We start from the raw sequence: 17,161 nt of genomic DNA, 5'->3' as shown, positions 1-17,161 counted from the left end.
ATTCAATTTATGTTGCTATGTTCCATGTGAGCACACAATACTTTACCCTCCTGTAGATGGACTTCGGGTTTTTCCCAGGACATTATTATATATGTATTCTGGGACACTTTGTGCAAGTATTTCTCGAGTATGTGCCTAAAAGTGGAATTGCTAGGCTATGGGCAACTAATGTTCAACTTTTCAAATGAATGGTTTTTCAGTAGTAGATACACATTAACATTCCCATTAGCAATATATGAGTAATCCTGTTGACTGAAATTCTCTTCAAAACTTGACTGTGTTGCATTTTTTAACTTTTGCTAGTTGGATAAATTTAAACATATCACTGAGGTCTTGACTTAGTTTATCTGATTATTAACAGAAATGAAAACCTCTTAATATGTGTTTGGCCCATATGCGCTTCCAATTCTGCGAAGGACCTGTTTCAGTCTTTCGGCCACTTTTCTGTTGTTTTTTTTTTCTTATGGATCTGTAGAATTTCTGTATATATTCTTAATATTAATCGATTATTGGTTATGAGTTTTGCAAATTTCTTCTTACAGTTTACAGTTTGGCTTTAATATGTCTAAATTAATAATTTATAATAAAGCACTATTTTCTTTTACATTTATTTATCTTTCATGGTCTCTTTTGCTTCCAGTTTAAGAAGTCCTTCTTAAAGCAGGATCACGAAGATATTCACCTACGTTTTTGAAATGTTTCACCTATAGTTTTAACTATATTTTCTACATCAAAATTTCTAAAGTTTCAGGACACTTAAAACAGTTGTTTTTATGTATGGTGTGAAGAAGAGATCCAATTTTGTATATTCCTCTTTTTTTGTCAGCTCTACTTAATAGTCCTATCATTGATCTACCATGCCTTCTCTGTCAATGTGAAATTTACACCTATGCATGGGTCTGCATTGGGGCTCTCTATTCTATTCCACTGGACATTTTTCCTGTTTCTGCACTCACATCACACTCTTAAGAACTTCAGCCTTATAAGAAGTCCTTCTCACAGGACAAATTATCCCTCCTTTCTTTTTCTTCAAAAGTGCCTTGGTCATTCTTCATCCTTCACCGCGTCACATAAATTTCATTTTGTCAATTCAAGGAGAAATGTTGGGATTTAGTTTGGAGATGCACTGAATCTATATATCAACTTGGAGAGAATTAACATCTTTCATATTGTCTTTCTATCCATGAACATAGGATCAATCTAGTCCTCCTTACTGTCTTTTAGTGAAGTTATTTAACTTTCTGTACACAGCTCTGTGTACAGATTACACAGTAATCTAACCAAATCTAATCTTTGGTTAGATTACTTAGCACTTTAGAATTATGTTTGCAATTGTTTGGTCTTAAAAAGTCTATTTTCTAATTGTTTGAGGTCGGTGTATGTAAGTATAATTCACAATTATATACTGATCCCTTATTTAGCCACCTAATAATTTGATGGAAGATTTTTTAAATTTCCTACGTAGATAATCACATCATAAGCAAATAATGACAGTTTACTTTCTCCTTTCCAATATCTTTATCTTCCTCATGGTGCTGCACTAACATTTATAGTAGAATTCTGAATAAAAGTGAAGACAGTGGTCATCTTTATTCTGTTGTTCATTTCAAAGAGAATGTTTCTAATGTTTCCTCTCTTAGGGTGATGTTTATTATAGGATGCTTGAAGATACCCTTTACCAAGATGAGAAGTACCCTTTCATCTACAGATTACTAAAAGTTATTAATTAATGAGTATTTTTATCAAATGTTTTTCTCCATCTATTGATCAGATGGTTTTTCACTTTTATTCTGTAAATGCAGCAAATATTTATAAATTTTCTAATATACCATCTCTGTATTCCTGGAATAAACACCACTTGCTCAGTATATTACATTCAGTTTGCCTTTGCATATACATTCACGACAAAACGGGCCTATAATTTCCCTTTTTTGTATTGCCCCCATCTAGTTTTACTATCAGTTATATTGGTTTTTGATGTAGGAGACATTCTGTTCTCCAGAATATATCTAAGATTAGAATATCCATAAAGTTTGGTAAAACTACCTATGCCTAGAGTTTTCTTCACAGAAGGATTTCTAACTACTTCCTTTCCTTTAATAGTAGTAGTACTGCTCAGGCTTCTGACTTCTTCTTAACCAAAATATAACACATTTTTTCTAGGAATTTTCCCTTTTGCCTAAATTTTGAAACTTATTGCCATGTTGTTCATAACATCCATTAGTATGTGCAGTGACATAGGCCCTTTCATTCCCAGTATGGGTTATTTGTGCATTTTCTCTTTCTCCAGGATAAACTTGCCAGAAATTTTTGTCTATTTTGTTCATCTTTTCAAAGACTCAATAGCTTTGATGATGATCTACTGCATTCTTGTTTTCTGTTTCTGCTCTTATCTCCTTCATCTTGTTCTCCTATAACTTAATTGGACACTCAGCTCATTTTAAAAATATAAATAAGGATTTAAAGCTATAAACTTTTCCTTGAAGCACTTTCTCTGTATCCTTGTAAGTTCTGATATTCATTATTAGTCAGCTCTTAGTATTTTTAAATTTCTCCATTTTAATTATTTCTATTTTCTCATTAAGTCTTCTTGGTGCACTCAATTTTTAGTATTATGTAAAACCCAACTCTATGTCTAATAATATTTTTGTCCTATCATGTTCTTTTCTGATAACAGTATAACCACTCTAGCTTTCTTTTGGTATTTTCCTGGCATCTTTTTTCCATTCTTTTATTCCAACATTTCCATGTCCTTATGCTTTGTTATCATATGCTTTAATCCAACTTGACTATATTTTTACTTACTTTTTATTTCCGTATCATATTCTTTCTCTACTTGGTCTCTTCACTTTTAACTGATTATCTCCATTTTTCATCTAACAAGAAATTTAATATATCCCCATGCTCTCTGGTCTTCTCCCATTCCCTTTGTGTTGATATTGTAAAGAATTTTAGTTCTAGATTGTTATAGATCTACTTGAAGTTTTAAAATTTTCTTTAGCCTTACTTTTTTATTCTTTTAAAGTTATCAACAAACTTTCTCTACGTATCTGATCACTTTTCTTCCCAAATCTCAAAGCATCTCCTGGATTTGTTTCTCTTTTAGTTTTAGTATTTTCTCCAAAAGTGTTTTCTTTTCTTTTTTTAATTTATTTATTTATTGGCCATGCCATGCGGCATGCAGGATCCTAGTTCCCTGACCAGGGATCGAACCTGTGCCCCCTGCATTGGGAGCATGGAGTCTTAACCACTGGACCACCAGGGAAGCTCCCCCAATTTTTTTTTTTTCCAGCTGCGTTGGGTCTTTGTTGCTGTGCACAGGCTTTCTCTAGTTGCAGTGAGTGGGGACTACTCTTCGTTGCGGTGCACTGCCTTCTCATTGCAGTGGCTTCTCTTGTGGAGCACAGGCTCTAGGTGCATGGGCTTCAGTAGTTGCATCACACAGGCTCAGTAGTTGCGGCATGCAGGCTCTAGGGCATGCAGGCTTCAGTAGTTGTGGCGCGTGGGCTCAGGAGTTGTGGCTCGCAGATTCTAGAGCACAGGCTCGGTAGTTGTGGTACACGGTCTTAGCTGCTCCGTGGCATGTGGGATCTTCCCAGACCAGGGCTCGAATCCGAGTCCCCTGTAATGGCAGGCAGATTCTTCACCAGTGTGCCACCAGGGAAGTCCCCCCAAAGTGTTTTTAATTTGCATCTTTGTGTGGAAAATCTTCTGAAGCTTTGAAAGTCTGAGCACATGTTTATTATGCCCTCACATGAACTATCAAGACATAAAATTCTAGTTTCAAATTTCTTTTCATGTTCAATTTCATATTCTTGAGCTGGGCATGGTAATGATGGTTTCTACCATACCATTCTCAAATATCCTTTTGTCTGTGCGCTTCCATCCATCCTGGTGACTGAGTCTTCTATACGTAAGGTTGACCAAACCTTTGAGACAGGACTGAAAGTAATACCACCTTCAGAACACCACTTCTCTCACACACATCTGCTGTGAATATAAACTGGTTCAACTTTTCTAGATGGCAATTTGGCAATGCAGATCAAATATTTTAAGACACACATGTACCTTGCTTGACCCAACAATTTTACTTCTAGGTATCTACATGAAGGAAATAAGCCAACAATGTTCCAAGAAGTATACATAAGAATCCTCATCACAGCATTATGACATGAAAAAGAAATTTAAAACAAACTAATCTCCAAACACAATTAGTTAACATCCTATCATCAAAACCTTACATTGATCCAGATTTGTAGAATTTTTAAGCAAAAAAAAAAAGAAAGTCTACTTTTTGTTTCAGAAACGTACACACATAGGTAGAAAATATCTGAAAGTCTATTCTTCAAAAATATTGAGTAGCTTTCTCTAGATGGAGGGACTAAAGTGGTTTCTCATTTCTTCTTTTTGCTTTTCCACACCATTTGTTTTACAATTTGAAACTGACAGATCGAGTGGCTCTGTGATCAGTGTATCCTTTGCAAGTATCACTCTTTCAACCCACACCCTTTCCAACTCCCCTGAGCACACATCAAACTCCTAATTTATCTTTATACCCTTTCAATGATTACTACAGTGCTCAATGTATGTAAAGTATAAATACACTACATCAAGATGTTCAAGAATGCATCTCTAGAATAAAATGTGATTGTCCTCTATTAATCACCATAATAAAGGGATTCTTTAACTTACAGAGAACAGAATGAATAAAAGTAACTTTCTTTTCAGAAGAAATCTTTCTTTAAATAAAATGTTTTTTCAATCCTAACATATAAAACAGACAAAAATAGAGTCATTGTATTGGGGGGGAAGGAAGCTGATCCTGTTCACTTACCCTTCTTGTCTTTTGCAGGCTGCTATGAAGTTTGAAAACTACAATTCAATATATTCAGCTGACCCTATATATCATGTCAGAGCTAGAAGAGAAAGCAAAAATACACTCAATCTAATATTTATTTATTTAGCTTTTTTTTTGCAACTATAAATTACAATCACTAGTACACCTGTAATTCTTTATAGTGTGTTCAACTAAATAAGCAAACACAGCATAGGTCAGTTTAAAAGAAATCATAGTACTTTTCAGTGTAATTTGCAAAAGAGGGAAAAAGTCTTGGACCCACTCCTTGAAAGGAAATAAATATCAAGTAACCATAAAAATATTCAGTCATTTTCCAGGTCTTCAGGGAGGTTCATGCATGGTCCCAGGCAGAGCATCACAGTTCCTCTTTGAAATATCCCAGCTTTGCCAATGACATCTCTTTTCTCAACTGCATAACTTCCCAAAACATTTGATCAACTATACAAACAGAAAAGAGAAACACATAAATCATAAACTATTATCTTAATTATTTTTAATCTGTTTCACTGAAAATTTAAGATTAGCTGAAATGCCAGTTGGGCATCTCCTAGTGATGTACCTAATGCTTAGACATGCTATCACTGCTTCACACTAACTTCTCCATGTACTTGTGAGCATCCCAGTTTTATGAATAAATAAGCAGTATTTACCAATTTTGCTACAACGATTTGTTAGATACATCAATGACTGACTACCATTTTAGCCCAAAAGAAGGCAGGCATCTCAATGTCCTGAGTAACTGGCAATGCTGCTGCCTTCTTGAGTAACTATACTCAATGCTCAATTACACAAGAGTTATTATCTAACTTATGCATCTTCTTGCTATAGTTTGCTGTATCTTGGCCATTTTTCACTTTTCATTAAAACCAACAGAGTAAACAGGAAAAAAAAGGAAAACAAGAGACAGTCCAGAGAACTTAGTAACATTCTTTGTGAGTAATAATAGGGAAAGATTCTGTGTATGGCTCAATTAGAAATAAAAATAAATGCAGAGCATGAACTGTAAATTTCAATTATCTGTGCTTCTGAAAGTCCCCTCTATAAGTGGGAAGAAATTTGCTCTATGTTTTAGATAATAAAAGGTCTCTCTCTGACATATGATCAGATTAGATTGATTTAGATCAGTGGTTCTCAACCTGGGAGAATGTGTCCCCAAGTGTGCATTTGGCAATGTCTGGATATATTTTTCATTACTAGCATCTAGTGAGTAAAGCCCAGGGATGCTATTAAACATCCTACAATGCACAAGACAGCCTCCCACAACAAAGAATTATCCAGTTTAAAATAATAATAGTACCAAGGCTGAGAAACCCTGCTTTATATTTAACTGCCTTAAATCCTTCTTAGCACAAGGCACAGATAATCAACAGATTGTAAAATTAACAATAATTTACTACAAACCCACTCAGTATACAATGTGTAACAAATGCTGTGAAGTGAAAGGGTAAGAGGAACCAGACAAGATATCACTTTTATCACCATCACCACAACCACTCATGATCCCTTCTTCCTGTTTTCACAAAGTAGAGTACCTTTCATTCTTCCCTACAAAAACTTCTTTTTTCTTTTCTTTTTTTTTATTCAAACAGAAAGTCACAAAAATTATAATCATCCTCATCAGTTCACTCAGTCCCATGTAACTTTTTTTTCCATCTTGACCTTTTGTTAGCACTTTTATGAATTCATCAGTTTTCCATTAGAGTTCTGAAAATGCTCATTCATTCAGTTCAGCAGTATAGTCAGTTACCAGAAACCTGTACTTGTCAGAGTCTTTTCCATGAATTCATTGAAGATGAAACCCTTTTATAGGAACATTTTTGCAAAAGCATCAGAGAGTACACCCAGAACTGTCTGTAAATGACAAAAGACTTAAAAATGACCATGGTTAAAGATCTGATGAAAGTTCATAATAATGCAATTGACAAGGAAATTTAGTTGTCTCTGAGACATACATTTTAAAGTAATAACTAGAATTATGACTTATAACATTATAGCAGCACATATAAGATTTTTAGAAATTTCATGTAATGTCTGAAACATTTATATTAACATATTTCCATACAAATAACCCAAAGAAAGCTTAATATTAGTTGTTTTTTTTTGTTTTTTTTATACTGCAGGTTCTTATTAGTCATCAATATAATACACATCAGTGTATACATGTCAATCCCAATCGCCCAATTCAGCATACCACCATCCCCACCCCACCGCGGTTTTCCCCCCTTGGTGTCCATACGTTTGTTCTCTACATCTGTGTCTCAACTTCTGTCCTGCAAACCAGTTCATCTGTACCATTCTTCTAGGTTCCACATCCATGTGTTAATATACGATATTTGTTTTTCTCTTTCTGACTTACTTCACTCTGTATGACAGTCTCTAGATCCATCCATGTCTCAACAAATGACTCAATTTTGTTCCTTTTTATGGCTGAGAAATATTCCATTGTATATATGTACCACATCTTCTTTAACCATTCGTCTGTCGATGGGCATTTAGGCTGCTTCCATGACTTGGCTATTGTAAATAGTGCTGCAATGAACATTGGGGTGCATGTGTCTTTTTGAATTATGGTTTCCTCTAGGTATATGCCCAATAGTGGGATTGTTGGATCATATGGTAATTCTATTTTTAGTTTTTTAAGGAACCTCCATACTGTTCTCCATAGTGGCTGTACCAATTTACATTCCTACCAACAGTGCAAGAGGGTTCCCTTTTCTCCACACCCTCTCCAGCATTTGTTGTTTGTAGATTTTCTGATGATGCCCATTCTAAGTGGTGTGAGGTGATACCTCATTGTAGTTTTGATTTGCATTTCTCTAATAATTAGTGATGTTGACCAGCTTTTCATGTGCTTCTTGGTCATCTGTATATCTTCTTTGCAGAAATGTCTATTTAGGTCTTCTGCCCGTTTTTGGATTGGGTTGTTTGTTTCTTTAATATTGGGCTGCATGAGCTGTTTAAATATTTTGGAGACTAATCCTTTGTCCGTTGATTCGTTTGCAAATATTTTCTCCCATTCTGAGGGTTGTCTTTTTGTCTTGTTTATGGTTTCCTTTGCTGTGCAAAAGCTTTGAAGTTTCATTAGGTCCCATTTGTTTATTTTTGTTTTTTATTTCCATTACTCCAGGAGGTGGATCATAAAAGATCCTGCTGTGATTTATGTCAAAGAGTGTTCTTCCTATGTTTCCCTCTAAGAGTTTTATAGTGTCCAGTCTTACATTTATGTCTTTAATCCATTTTGAGTTTATTTTTGTGTATGGTGTTAGGGAGTGCTCTAATTTCATTCTTTTATATAAAACTTCTTTTTTTAACAAGGAGAAAAAATATGCTTGACAACTTAACACAAATCATCTGTTCTTCAGCTTAAATCATTATCTACCAATAGGTATTAAAAAAGATTTAAATTTTATTAAAGTCATAAAAAGTACTGTATAGTTTAAAGACTGCTTTTATGCTCTGTGGCCTTTTGAAATTCAACGTTAATTAGAGACAGATTTCACCCCTTTTCTTTTATGCATTAAAACCTAATTATATGGGATTATAAATAAATGACTATTTTCAACGTACTAGAGCTTGAAAACGCTAAACTAAGTTTTTATCAACACGACTGATTTTTCCAAAGAATTAAGATTCACTGGTTTACATGACAGAAAGATAGTAGGCATATACTAGTTTTTATGTATAAGAAAATTTTCAATGTTTAGAAAAATAAAAACAGGAAAATTTCCCACAACTTCAAATACAAAATTGGCATGGACTTGTCCCTAGCCTAGTATCTGCTATTTCTGTTTTAAAACAATGATACATATTTAAAGAAAAAACACAAAACAAAACACTGCTTTTGAGCTGTCAGGCCATACTAGTTTCTATGCCTGGTATTTAAGACATTCGGCTATAAAACCATAAGTAATCATGAAAGACTACATTAAAAATGCCATGAAAGACTACATTAAAAAATATCCAGCAGAGTCCTGGGCTGACTATCCTGGATATATCATCCACATGTCTCAGCTGATTTAGAACACAGTCATCTTTATTCCACTCAGAATTATGCTCAGGACTGCTTTATTAACTTACACATGAAAGTAGAAAATACAGAAAAAAATTTATTGTTAGTGCCTTGTGGGTTCCAGTAATTAAAATAAATCTGGGGAATTCCCTGGTGGTCCAGTGGTTAGGACTCTGCACTTCCACTGCAGGAGACATGGGTTTGATCCCTGGTCAGGGAACTAAGATCCCACGTGCTATGTAGCATGGACAAAAATTAAAAATCTATTAAAAAATAAATAAAATAAAATAAAATAAATCTGACCATGTCTAGAGCTTGTTCATTTTTATTTCTTAAGGAGTAAATTCAATGGGCTTTATGCTCCTCTCACACTTACCATCTGGTTTATCATATACCCCTTAAAAGTTAAAACTGATCCTGCTTAAAATTAGAGTAAAATGAGGCAAATATAAGGATTAAATACAACATGTTTAAAAGATGCATTTGTTCCCAAATTCTTCACACATTTTATTAGACCTACAAAAGAGATTCAATATAAATGTACCAATGATAAAGCTGACTTGCGCTTACTATTATGTTCCATACTTTTTACTGAATTTCATGCAAATATTTTATAATGAATTAAGAACACTCACCATCCTGCTGTTTCACAAGTCCCTGTTGAATATATCGAATATACGTGAAAAAGTTACATACAGAAGTGATCTATGCCAAAAAGAAAAAAAAATATTAAACAGTCAAATATCTCACATCAAAGCAAGCTTTATTAAAACTTGTGGTTAATGAGGAGCAACTAAGCCCGTGCGCCACAACTACTGAGCCTGCGCTCTAGAGCCCTTGAGCCACAACTACTGAGCCCACGAGCAACAACTACTGCAGCCTGCGCGCCCAGAGCCCATGCTCTGCAACAAGAGAAGCCACCACAACTAGAAGCCCGCGCAGCACAACGAAGAGTAGCCCCCACTCGCTGCAACTAGAGAAAGCCCACGCGCAGCAACAAAGACCCAATGCAGCCAAAAATAAATAAATTAATTTAAAAAAGAAATTTGTGGTTAAATTACTTACCCTGTATCTGCAAAATGGAGAAATATAATAATAATTGCTTGAGTCCCCTAATTTAATTCTGTGTTTACAGGACTTACTCTGACCTGTGAGAGCACATTTTCTGTAAAACAAGGATAAATTTTAGTTTTTTAAATTAAAAGCATTTTGCCCCTACCTTCTGGACAAGTTGTATATTCATTAAGACAACTAATATCTGAGAACCGACCATGTACCAGGCACTTTGTGATGCTGGGCTATAATGATGAAAAAGACAAAAGCCCTGCCCTTTGGGGCTTACATTCTAGTATAAGCTTACAGGCATAGCTTTAACCATGGTTCTAGAAATAGAAGCTAAATCTGTTCATATATGTCCTGGGGCAAATTTACAAATGAGTAATCAGCTGCAGGGCAGCTCTCAGCTTTCCACTGGGACTTCAACTTCTCTCTCAGTTGAAAAAAACTTAAAAGTGACTGCTTAGGTCTCAAAACATGTTATTGACAGCTTTGCAGGAGAACAGCTTCCAGATGGGATACTTTTTGGTGTGTTGGGTTGGTATATATGCATTTAACGTGGCACCTAGGCCTAAGAAGTACAAAGGAATAAGCTACCGTACAAATACACTGAATCTTAACAATTACACAAAGGGTACACTACATTTAGACATACCAACCTTTCTCTTTGCATACTACAACATGTAAAATTTGGTATGAGGGCTTTCTGGCTGCGATTAAGCTGAAAGCCTCTTTTTTTTTTTTTTTGGCCACACCACTTGGCATGTGGAATCTCAGTTCCCTGACCAGGGATTGAACCTGCACTCCCTGCACTGGAAGTGCAGGGTCTTAACCACTGGACTGCCAGGGAGGTCCCCCTGAAAGCCTCTTGAGAACAGTAAATGTATTTTATTCATCTTTAAATGCCTGGCACCAAGCATGGCCTGGCACACGGCAGACATTCAATGACTGTTGGTTAAGTGACAGGCCACCTGTCACTCCACTGCTCAACAGGATCAGGCTGGACTCACAGCAGCCCAGGTGTCAACCTCCTAAATTATAAGCTTGACTGAAGATAGCTAGCATTCCTTGTCAATGCAAAATTAGTGTAGCTCTAAGTAAAATAAAGTGGCCAATAGCATTTTATACAACATTATAAATTATATAATAAAGAAAAATATATTAAATGCACGTTAATTTTCAGCTATACTTACCAGAAATATGATACAAATGTGCCTCCATATTAAGCAAACACACGGAGAATGTGCATTTAAAAGGGTAATTCTGGAAGTGGCCATTCAAATCACAAAAGAATTCTTACCTTTTCAAAGAGATTTAGCCTCATTGTTCCTTTATTAGAAAATTCCTTTAATGATCTATAACAATATTTAAAAGCACTAACTACTAGCTTGGGGAGGATAGACAATCAAGAAATTTAAGGCACAAGTGGTAAAAGTCTTTGGAACTATACTATTTTAAGCACAATTTACACAAGAGAAAAAAGTAACCATCAGACTGATAAAAATCACCTTTTGGAAGCAGACATACCTGTTTATCTACTATTTTTCTAATTTTGAAAGGACTCAGGTAAAGTGGTTTTAAGTATCAACTTTTAAAATAATAAAAAAGTGTTTAAGTTATCTCATTTCTAAAGCCAATATATTTTTATTTGAGCCAGGATTCAACACTAAGTCTTCTGACCTCTAATTCCAATGTTTTTTTAACATGCCACACTACCTCAGTATCCCTTAACAGCTCTAGTCCCAAGATTTCAAATCCTTGCTTGCCATTTTCACTTAGGGATGTCAACGTGTCTAAATCTAAACCTATCATCTTGTTTCCAAAACCAGAGCCCTTCCTATTGATTTCCAAAAGCTCACAGTATCCCTCTAATCAGTCACCTCTAATTCCTTTTTTTCACATCTTCCCTCTCCATACACTCACCATCCTCTGAACACACTGTTTTCTTGTTCCTTTATTCAGTCATATGTACTGTTCCTTATCTCCCCAATTCCACCCATGCTTCAAAAGCCCAGATCAAATCAAATCCCAAGAACAGTCCCTGATCACCACCAGTAGAATGATCTTGCCTTCCACAAAATTCCCCGAGCACTGTGCCATTCGTTTAGTGTTTATCTTGATAACCTCATCCACAAGAGCCATACTTCACGTTTCATAAAAGAGGACAACGTCTTCTTTAGTATTCTCCACACAATATGCACCACAAACGCCTTGGTTTCTGGCCCCATTCCCACAAGAACAACAATATTCTTAACGATGTAAATTATTCTCTAAACCTAATCTGTATAATTATTTTACTAAAATACTGTAAAAATCTACTTTAACTGAGACTCTGATTTGTTATCATTTGATATTTGCACATGTTTAATGTGTGATATATAATGCAAGTATAAATTTAAAATCCTACAGTAAAAACTGCTATATTTAAAACAAGGTATAACATAGAAACTAAAAGTACAGAAAGTATTAATGACCAGGATAAAAATACCCAGGTGTTTGTTGAAGGATAGAATTTAGGAATGAAAATCTCTTCCCCAAAATTCAGAGGCCACCATACTACAGGTGTGGCATGGGGGAGTGTCAAACAGGACATAACTCTAGGTAGACGTGTGGCTCACAGAGCAAATACAGGATTAAGTTACCCAAATACCAACACTGTGTGACGCTGCTGAGAGTGTGACGTGCATAACAGGAAACAAGAACTACACAACTCCTACGACTGGCTTTAACAGACCTAGTAGTTAATCTCAACCAGCTATTTCCTACTCTGCTCTGCCTTCAAAATGGCCTGATGGGATTCAATTATTGCTTGCTGTGAGCTCTCCCGGGCTCTTCGGTCCCCTATACTGATCTAGTTCTTCACCACCAACTAAGCAGCTTCCTCAAAATCTTTTGAAGTCACTTTTTAAACAGCTGTGGCAAACGTTTTATGTACTGTTGGTTTCAGTCTTTCCTCCTCCCAGGACCAGTTGGAAGACAGCTTGCCCTGCTACGAAGTGTGGGAGTCACCCCTGAAGGTATAAAACTGCCAAATATCTCTCACATATGGGAGACAGAGCTGTTTACTTACCAAAGTGAGAAAGTTTTATAGCGAGAGTAGTAAAGGATAGGACTAACCAAGCCTTCTGGTACCCTGCTTTCATGCTTGGTAAGACTTGGTCTAATTCACTGTCTTCTCAAACTATTTTTGATGGCAAGCCTCAAAAAGAAATAATTTACACAAAAGCCCAGGACACACAGCTGTACATATAAGTATAACAAACAAAAATTCTGCTTATGACCCACTAAAGAGATTTCATAATCAACTAATGGATTATAACATGCGGTTTTTAAAGAAGTTTCTAACACCTGACCTACCTGGATCCCACATATACGTCTGTAATTAAAAGGGCTCTCCACTGATGCTAAATTTGAAATCCCCACACTGCCCAGGGATTGGTCTTTGGGCTGCACAGACTTTAAATAGAAAACTGACAAGAGATTTAACATTTAAAACCAGAAAATATTAAATAACTACAACACATAAAATTTTAAAAGCTCAGTATCTTCCCTAAGACACGGTTTTGAAAACATACTTTGGTCCTCCACATTCAACTGCAGACGCTTTCACAAATCGAATAGGTTGTAGTCCCACCGGTTCAATGCTTAGAGTATTGTTTTCCACAGCCTCCAGAACAGCCGAAGCCAACTTCAAAAAAAACAAAGAAGTATTAGATGCTATGCTGGCAGGAAAATATAAAAATTCTATTCTATAATAAACTGGTTTTTAAAAATTATTTCTCCCAAGGTCCACTAGATTTGCCTTAGCTAATGAAAAAGAAGGAAACCACATAATCTCGGTTTGCATTCTTTTATAATTCAAACATTGTTATGAAAGGCAATTCAGTTATAGCTAAATAACTTTTCTTATTATCTAGAAGGAGATTAAAGACATTAATTCCACGCCACCCCTTACCCACAATTAACATCCACTGGTTACATCACTTCAAAATGAATATCCTAAGGCTTTATTTTGCTAAATTTATGCATTATTTTTTCCTATTGGTCATTCATAACACAGCAATATGTGTTAATTATAGCTATATATTTACTGATCATGTATTTATGTGCACACGAGTCTACAAAAGAATTAACTGAGTTATCAAATATTAAATGCCCAGATGGAGACAGTAGTAACTGATAAACAATTGATGAAATAGACAAATTTCATTCTGGCAAGATTACTCATACTGAACAGCCTACCTAAAACCAGAGCCACAATGACTGACATATCTACATATCAAAAGCATTTTACTGTTCATCTTAACTTTTCCTTACAAGCAGTGTTATATAATTAAATCCTCTAAAGACTTAACAAAAGACTCTTAGGATTAACTTTCTTAAACACTGATTAACAGGATATTTGTAGACAAACTTTCCACATGTAAGAACAAATTAAAATTATGACCTTACATTTGTATACTGCCATGTAGTATTTTTTTTTAATTTTTCTATCTACTTAATTCACTTCATTTTATATTAACAATCCTGTGACACAGGAAAGGAAGGCATTTTTTCCCCCTGTTTTAAAGATGAAGAAACTAAATAGGACTTCTTTTTAATCATATACAGATAAACCCAACAAACACTTTAGAGTGTACATAACTTCCCTTGCACTGAACCTTGGACTAAAAATTAAGTCCTACCCCCTTACATATTTAATACTTCACTCCAATGCAACACACTGCAGCATAAGTGATCCTCTGCTCAAATAAGGAAAGAAGTTCAGTAAGTGAATGCCAAGAAATTATTACGATCCTAATATGGAATGGAGAAATGGTAAAATATGACACTTTATAACTTATTTATGTAAGAGATATTAAAATATGTAACATGACTTAGTAAAAGGTATAGGAACAACTCTAATGCATTTCTGTTAAAATGTGTTTTTAATTACCTCACTTTTTGAGAAGGTTAAACATGGAAAAATATCTTCCTGATAGATTTTGTCTAAGAAAGGACATGTTCTGTCCATTATGGGCTCATCCTTCCAAGATCTGAATTCATTATACAGGGATAAGTCAGCCTGACAAAAGAAAACACAAAATAACTTTTTAAAAAGTACAAACATAAAATAACTTTATAAAACTGAAACCTAATTTAAATATTACTGAAAAAGAAATACTCTTTATTTAAAATAATAATTGAACCATTCTTGATTAGTTGTAATACACAGTTGTAATTTTTCTTTTTTTTTAACTGAAGTATAGTTGATTTACAATATTGTGTTAATTTCAGGTATATAGCAAAGTGATTCAGTTATACATATATTTTTCAGATTCTTTTCTATTATAGGTTATTACAAGATACTGAATATAGCGCCCTGTACTATACAGTAAATTCTTGTTGTTTATTTTATATATAGTAATGTATGTCTGTTAATCCCATACTCCTAGTTTATCCCTCCCCCATCCTTTCCCCTTTGGTAACCATAAGTTTGTTTTCTACGTCTGTGAGTCTGTTTCTGTTTTGTAAATAAATTCATTTGCATCTTTTTTTAGATTCCACATATAAGTGATATCATATTTGTCTTTCTCTTTCTAACTTACTTCACTTAGTATGATAATCTCTAGGTCCATCCATGTTGCTACAAATGGCAATATTTCATTCTTTTTTTATGGCTGAGTAATATTCCATTGCAGCAATTTTTCTTTTCTTCTTCTTTTTTTTTTTGCGGTACGCGGGCCTCTCACTGTTGTGGCCTCTCCCGTTGCAGAGCACAGGCTCCGGACGCGCAGGCTCAGCGGCCATGGCTCACGGGCCCAGCTGCTCTGCGGCATGTGGGATCCTCCCAGACCGGGGCACGAACCCGTGTCCCCTGCATCGGCAGACAGACTCTCAACCACTGCGCCACCAGGGAAGCCCGCAATTTTTCTTTTAAAAAAACAATCCAAACTCCCAAATGACTAGCTGGCGCTTTTCAATGTATCCACTATGGTGTCCAAGGACACTACTATTATCCACCTCGCCAAAAAAAAATAATAGTAATGTTGGAGCTCCCCTTAAGATACAAGTGCAGGACTTCCCTGGTGGCGCAGTGGTTGAGAGTCCGCCTGCCGATGAAGGGGACACGGATTCATGCCCCGGGCCAGGAAGATCCCACATGCCGCAGAGCGACTGGGCCCGTGAGCCTTGGCCGCTGAGCCTGTGCTCCGCAACGGGAGAGGCCACAACAGTGAGAGGCCCGCGTACCGCAAAAAAAAAATTAAAAAAAAAAAAGATACAAGTGCACACTGTTCTGAATATAAAAGATGATAAGTCTTTTGTGAAAATAATCAAAAAGTAATTTGGAGCCAAGTTAATTAAATAAAGTGTTTGAGGGGCTTCCCTGGAGGCGCAGTGGTTAAGAATCCACCTGCCAATGCAGGGGACATGGGTTCAAGCCCTGGTCCGGGAAGATCCCACGTGCCGCGGAGCAACTAAGCCCGTGCGCCACAACTACTGAGCCTGTGTGCCTAGAGCCCATGCTTCGCAACGAGAAGCCACCGTAATGAGAAGCCTGCGTGCCACAATGAAGAGCAGCCTCCTCTCGCTGCAACTCTAGAAAGCCCGCGCAGCAACCAAGACCCAACACACACAAAAATAAATTAATTAAATAATTAAAAAAAAAAAGAATTTAAAAATAACATGTTTGAATAAACAGAGACTGACTAAACTGTGAAACCTCGTTTGGGGTCAAAAGTGACACCAATTCTTCTGCTATTACCTTAAGGCATTTCCAAAAGAATTTCCAAAATATTTACTGTATAAGCTGCAAGACTAAAAGCAGCACACACATAGCCTCCTAAATAGACTCTCTTAAAATATAACATTTATTTAGATTGTTTTGGCATTTCAACATCCAGTATCTACCATCTGAATTATCAGTAATAATCCAGGCTGGCACCCACCTTCCTATTCACTCTTCCAGTTGTCCTTTCTCTACCCATCCAATTTAATAAATTTTCCCAAGTATTCTTCTCTACAGATTCCCTCAGCCCAGCTCAACACTACCTGCCAACATACAAAGCTACATCCACCCACAGCCACCCAAACACAGAGTAGTGTCTCTCACTCGCCTGGCACTCTAAGCCAGAAGCACTGGATACGCTATAAATGAAGCACTGACTGCAGCTATGGCCTCTAGCACAGCTCAATCAGATGTGCAGGGAGTCTACACAAAAGTAACAAAAGGCTGACTGTACCCCAGGTTTCCTACA

At 36.0% G+C, this 17,161-nt stretch overlaps 1 protein-coding gene across 3 annotated transcripts in view; it reads right to left on the bottom strand.

Annotated features, from left to right (window-relative positions):
- Positions 1–4,118: 4,118 nt before the first annotated feature.
- The window catches only part of RAB3IP (RAB3A interacting protein), a 50,732-nt gene continuing 37,689 nt past the window's right edge, over positions 4,119–17,161 (bottom strand). For all 3 annotated transcript variants that reach the window (XM_082850763.1, XM_082850764.1, XM_082850765.1), the window contains exons 7-11: positions 14,860–14,988; positions 13,499–13,611; positions 9,933–10,032; positions 9,503–9,572; positions 4,119–5,296 (exon numbers count right to left, since the gene is read on the bottom strand). In XM_082850763.1, the coding sequence (XP_082706889.1) occupies positions 5,214–5,296; positions 9,503–9,572; positions 9,933–10,032; positions 13,499–13,611; positions 14,860–14,988 (495 nt within the window). In that variant the 3' untranslated portion in view covers positions 4,119–5,213. The remainder of the gene's footprint in view (positions 5,297–9,502; positions 9,573–9,932; positions 10,033–13,498; positions 13,612–14,859; positions 14,989–17,161) is intronic.

The sequence above is a fragment of the Leucopleurus acutus genome (genome assembly GCF_964270905.1).
Source record: "Leucopleurus acutus genome assembly, chromosome: 11".
Taxonomy (NCBI): Eukaryota; Metazoa; Chordata; class Mammalia; order Artiodactyla; family Delphinidae; genus Leucopleurus; species Leucopleurus acutus.
The sequence above is the reverse complement of the archived record's forward strand: the minus strand, read 5'-3'. Positions and strand labels throughout refer to the sequence as shown.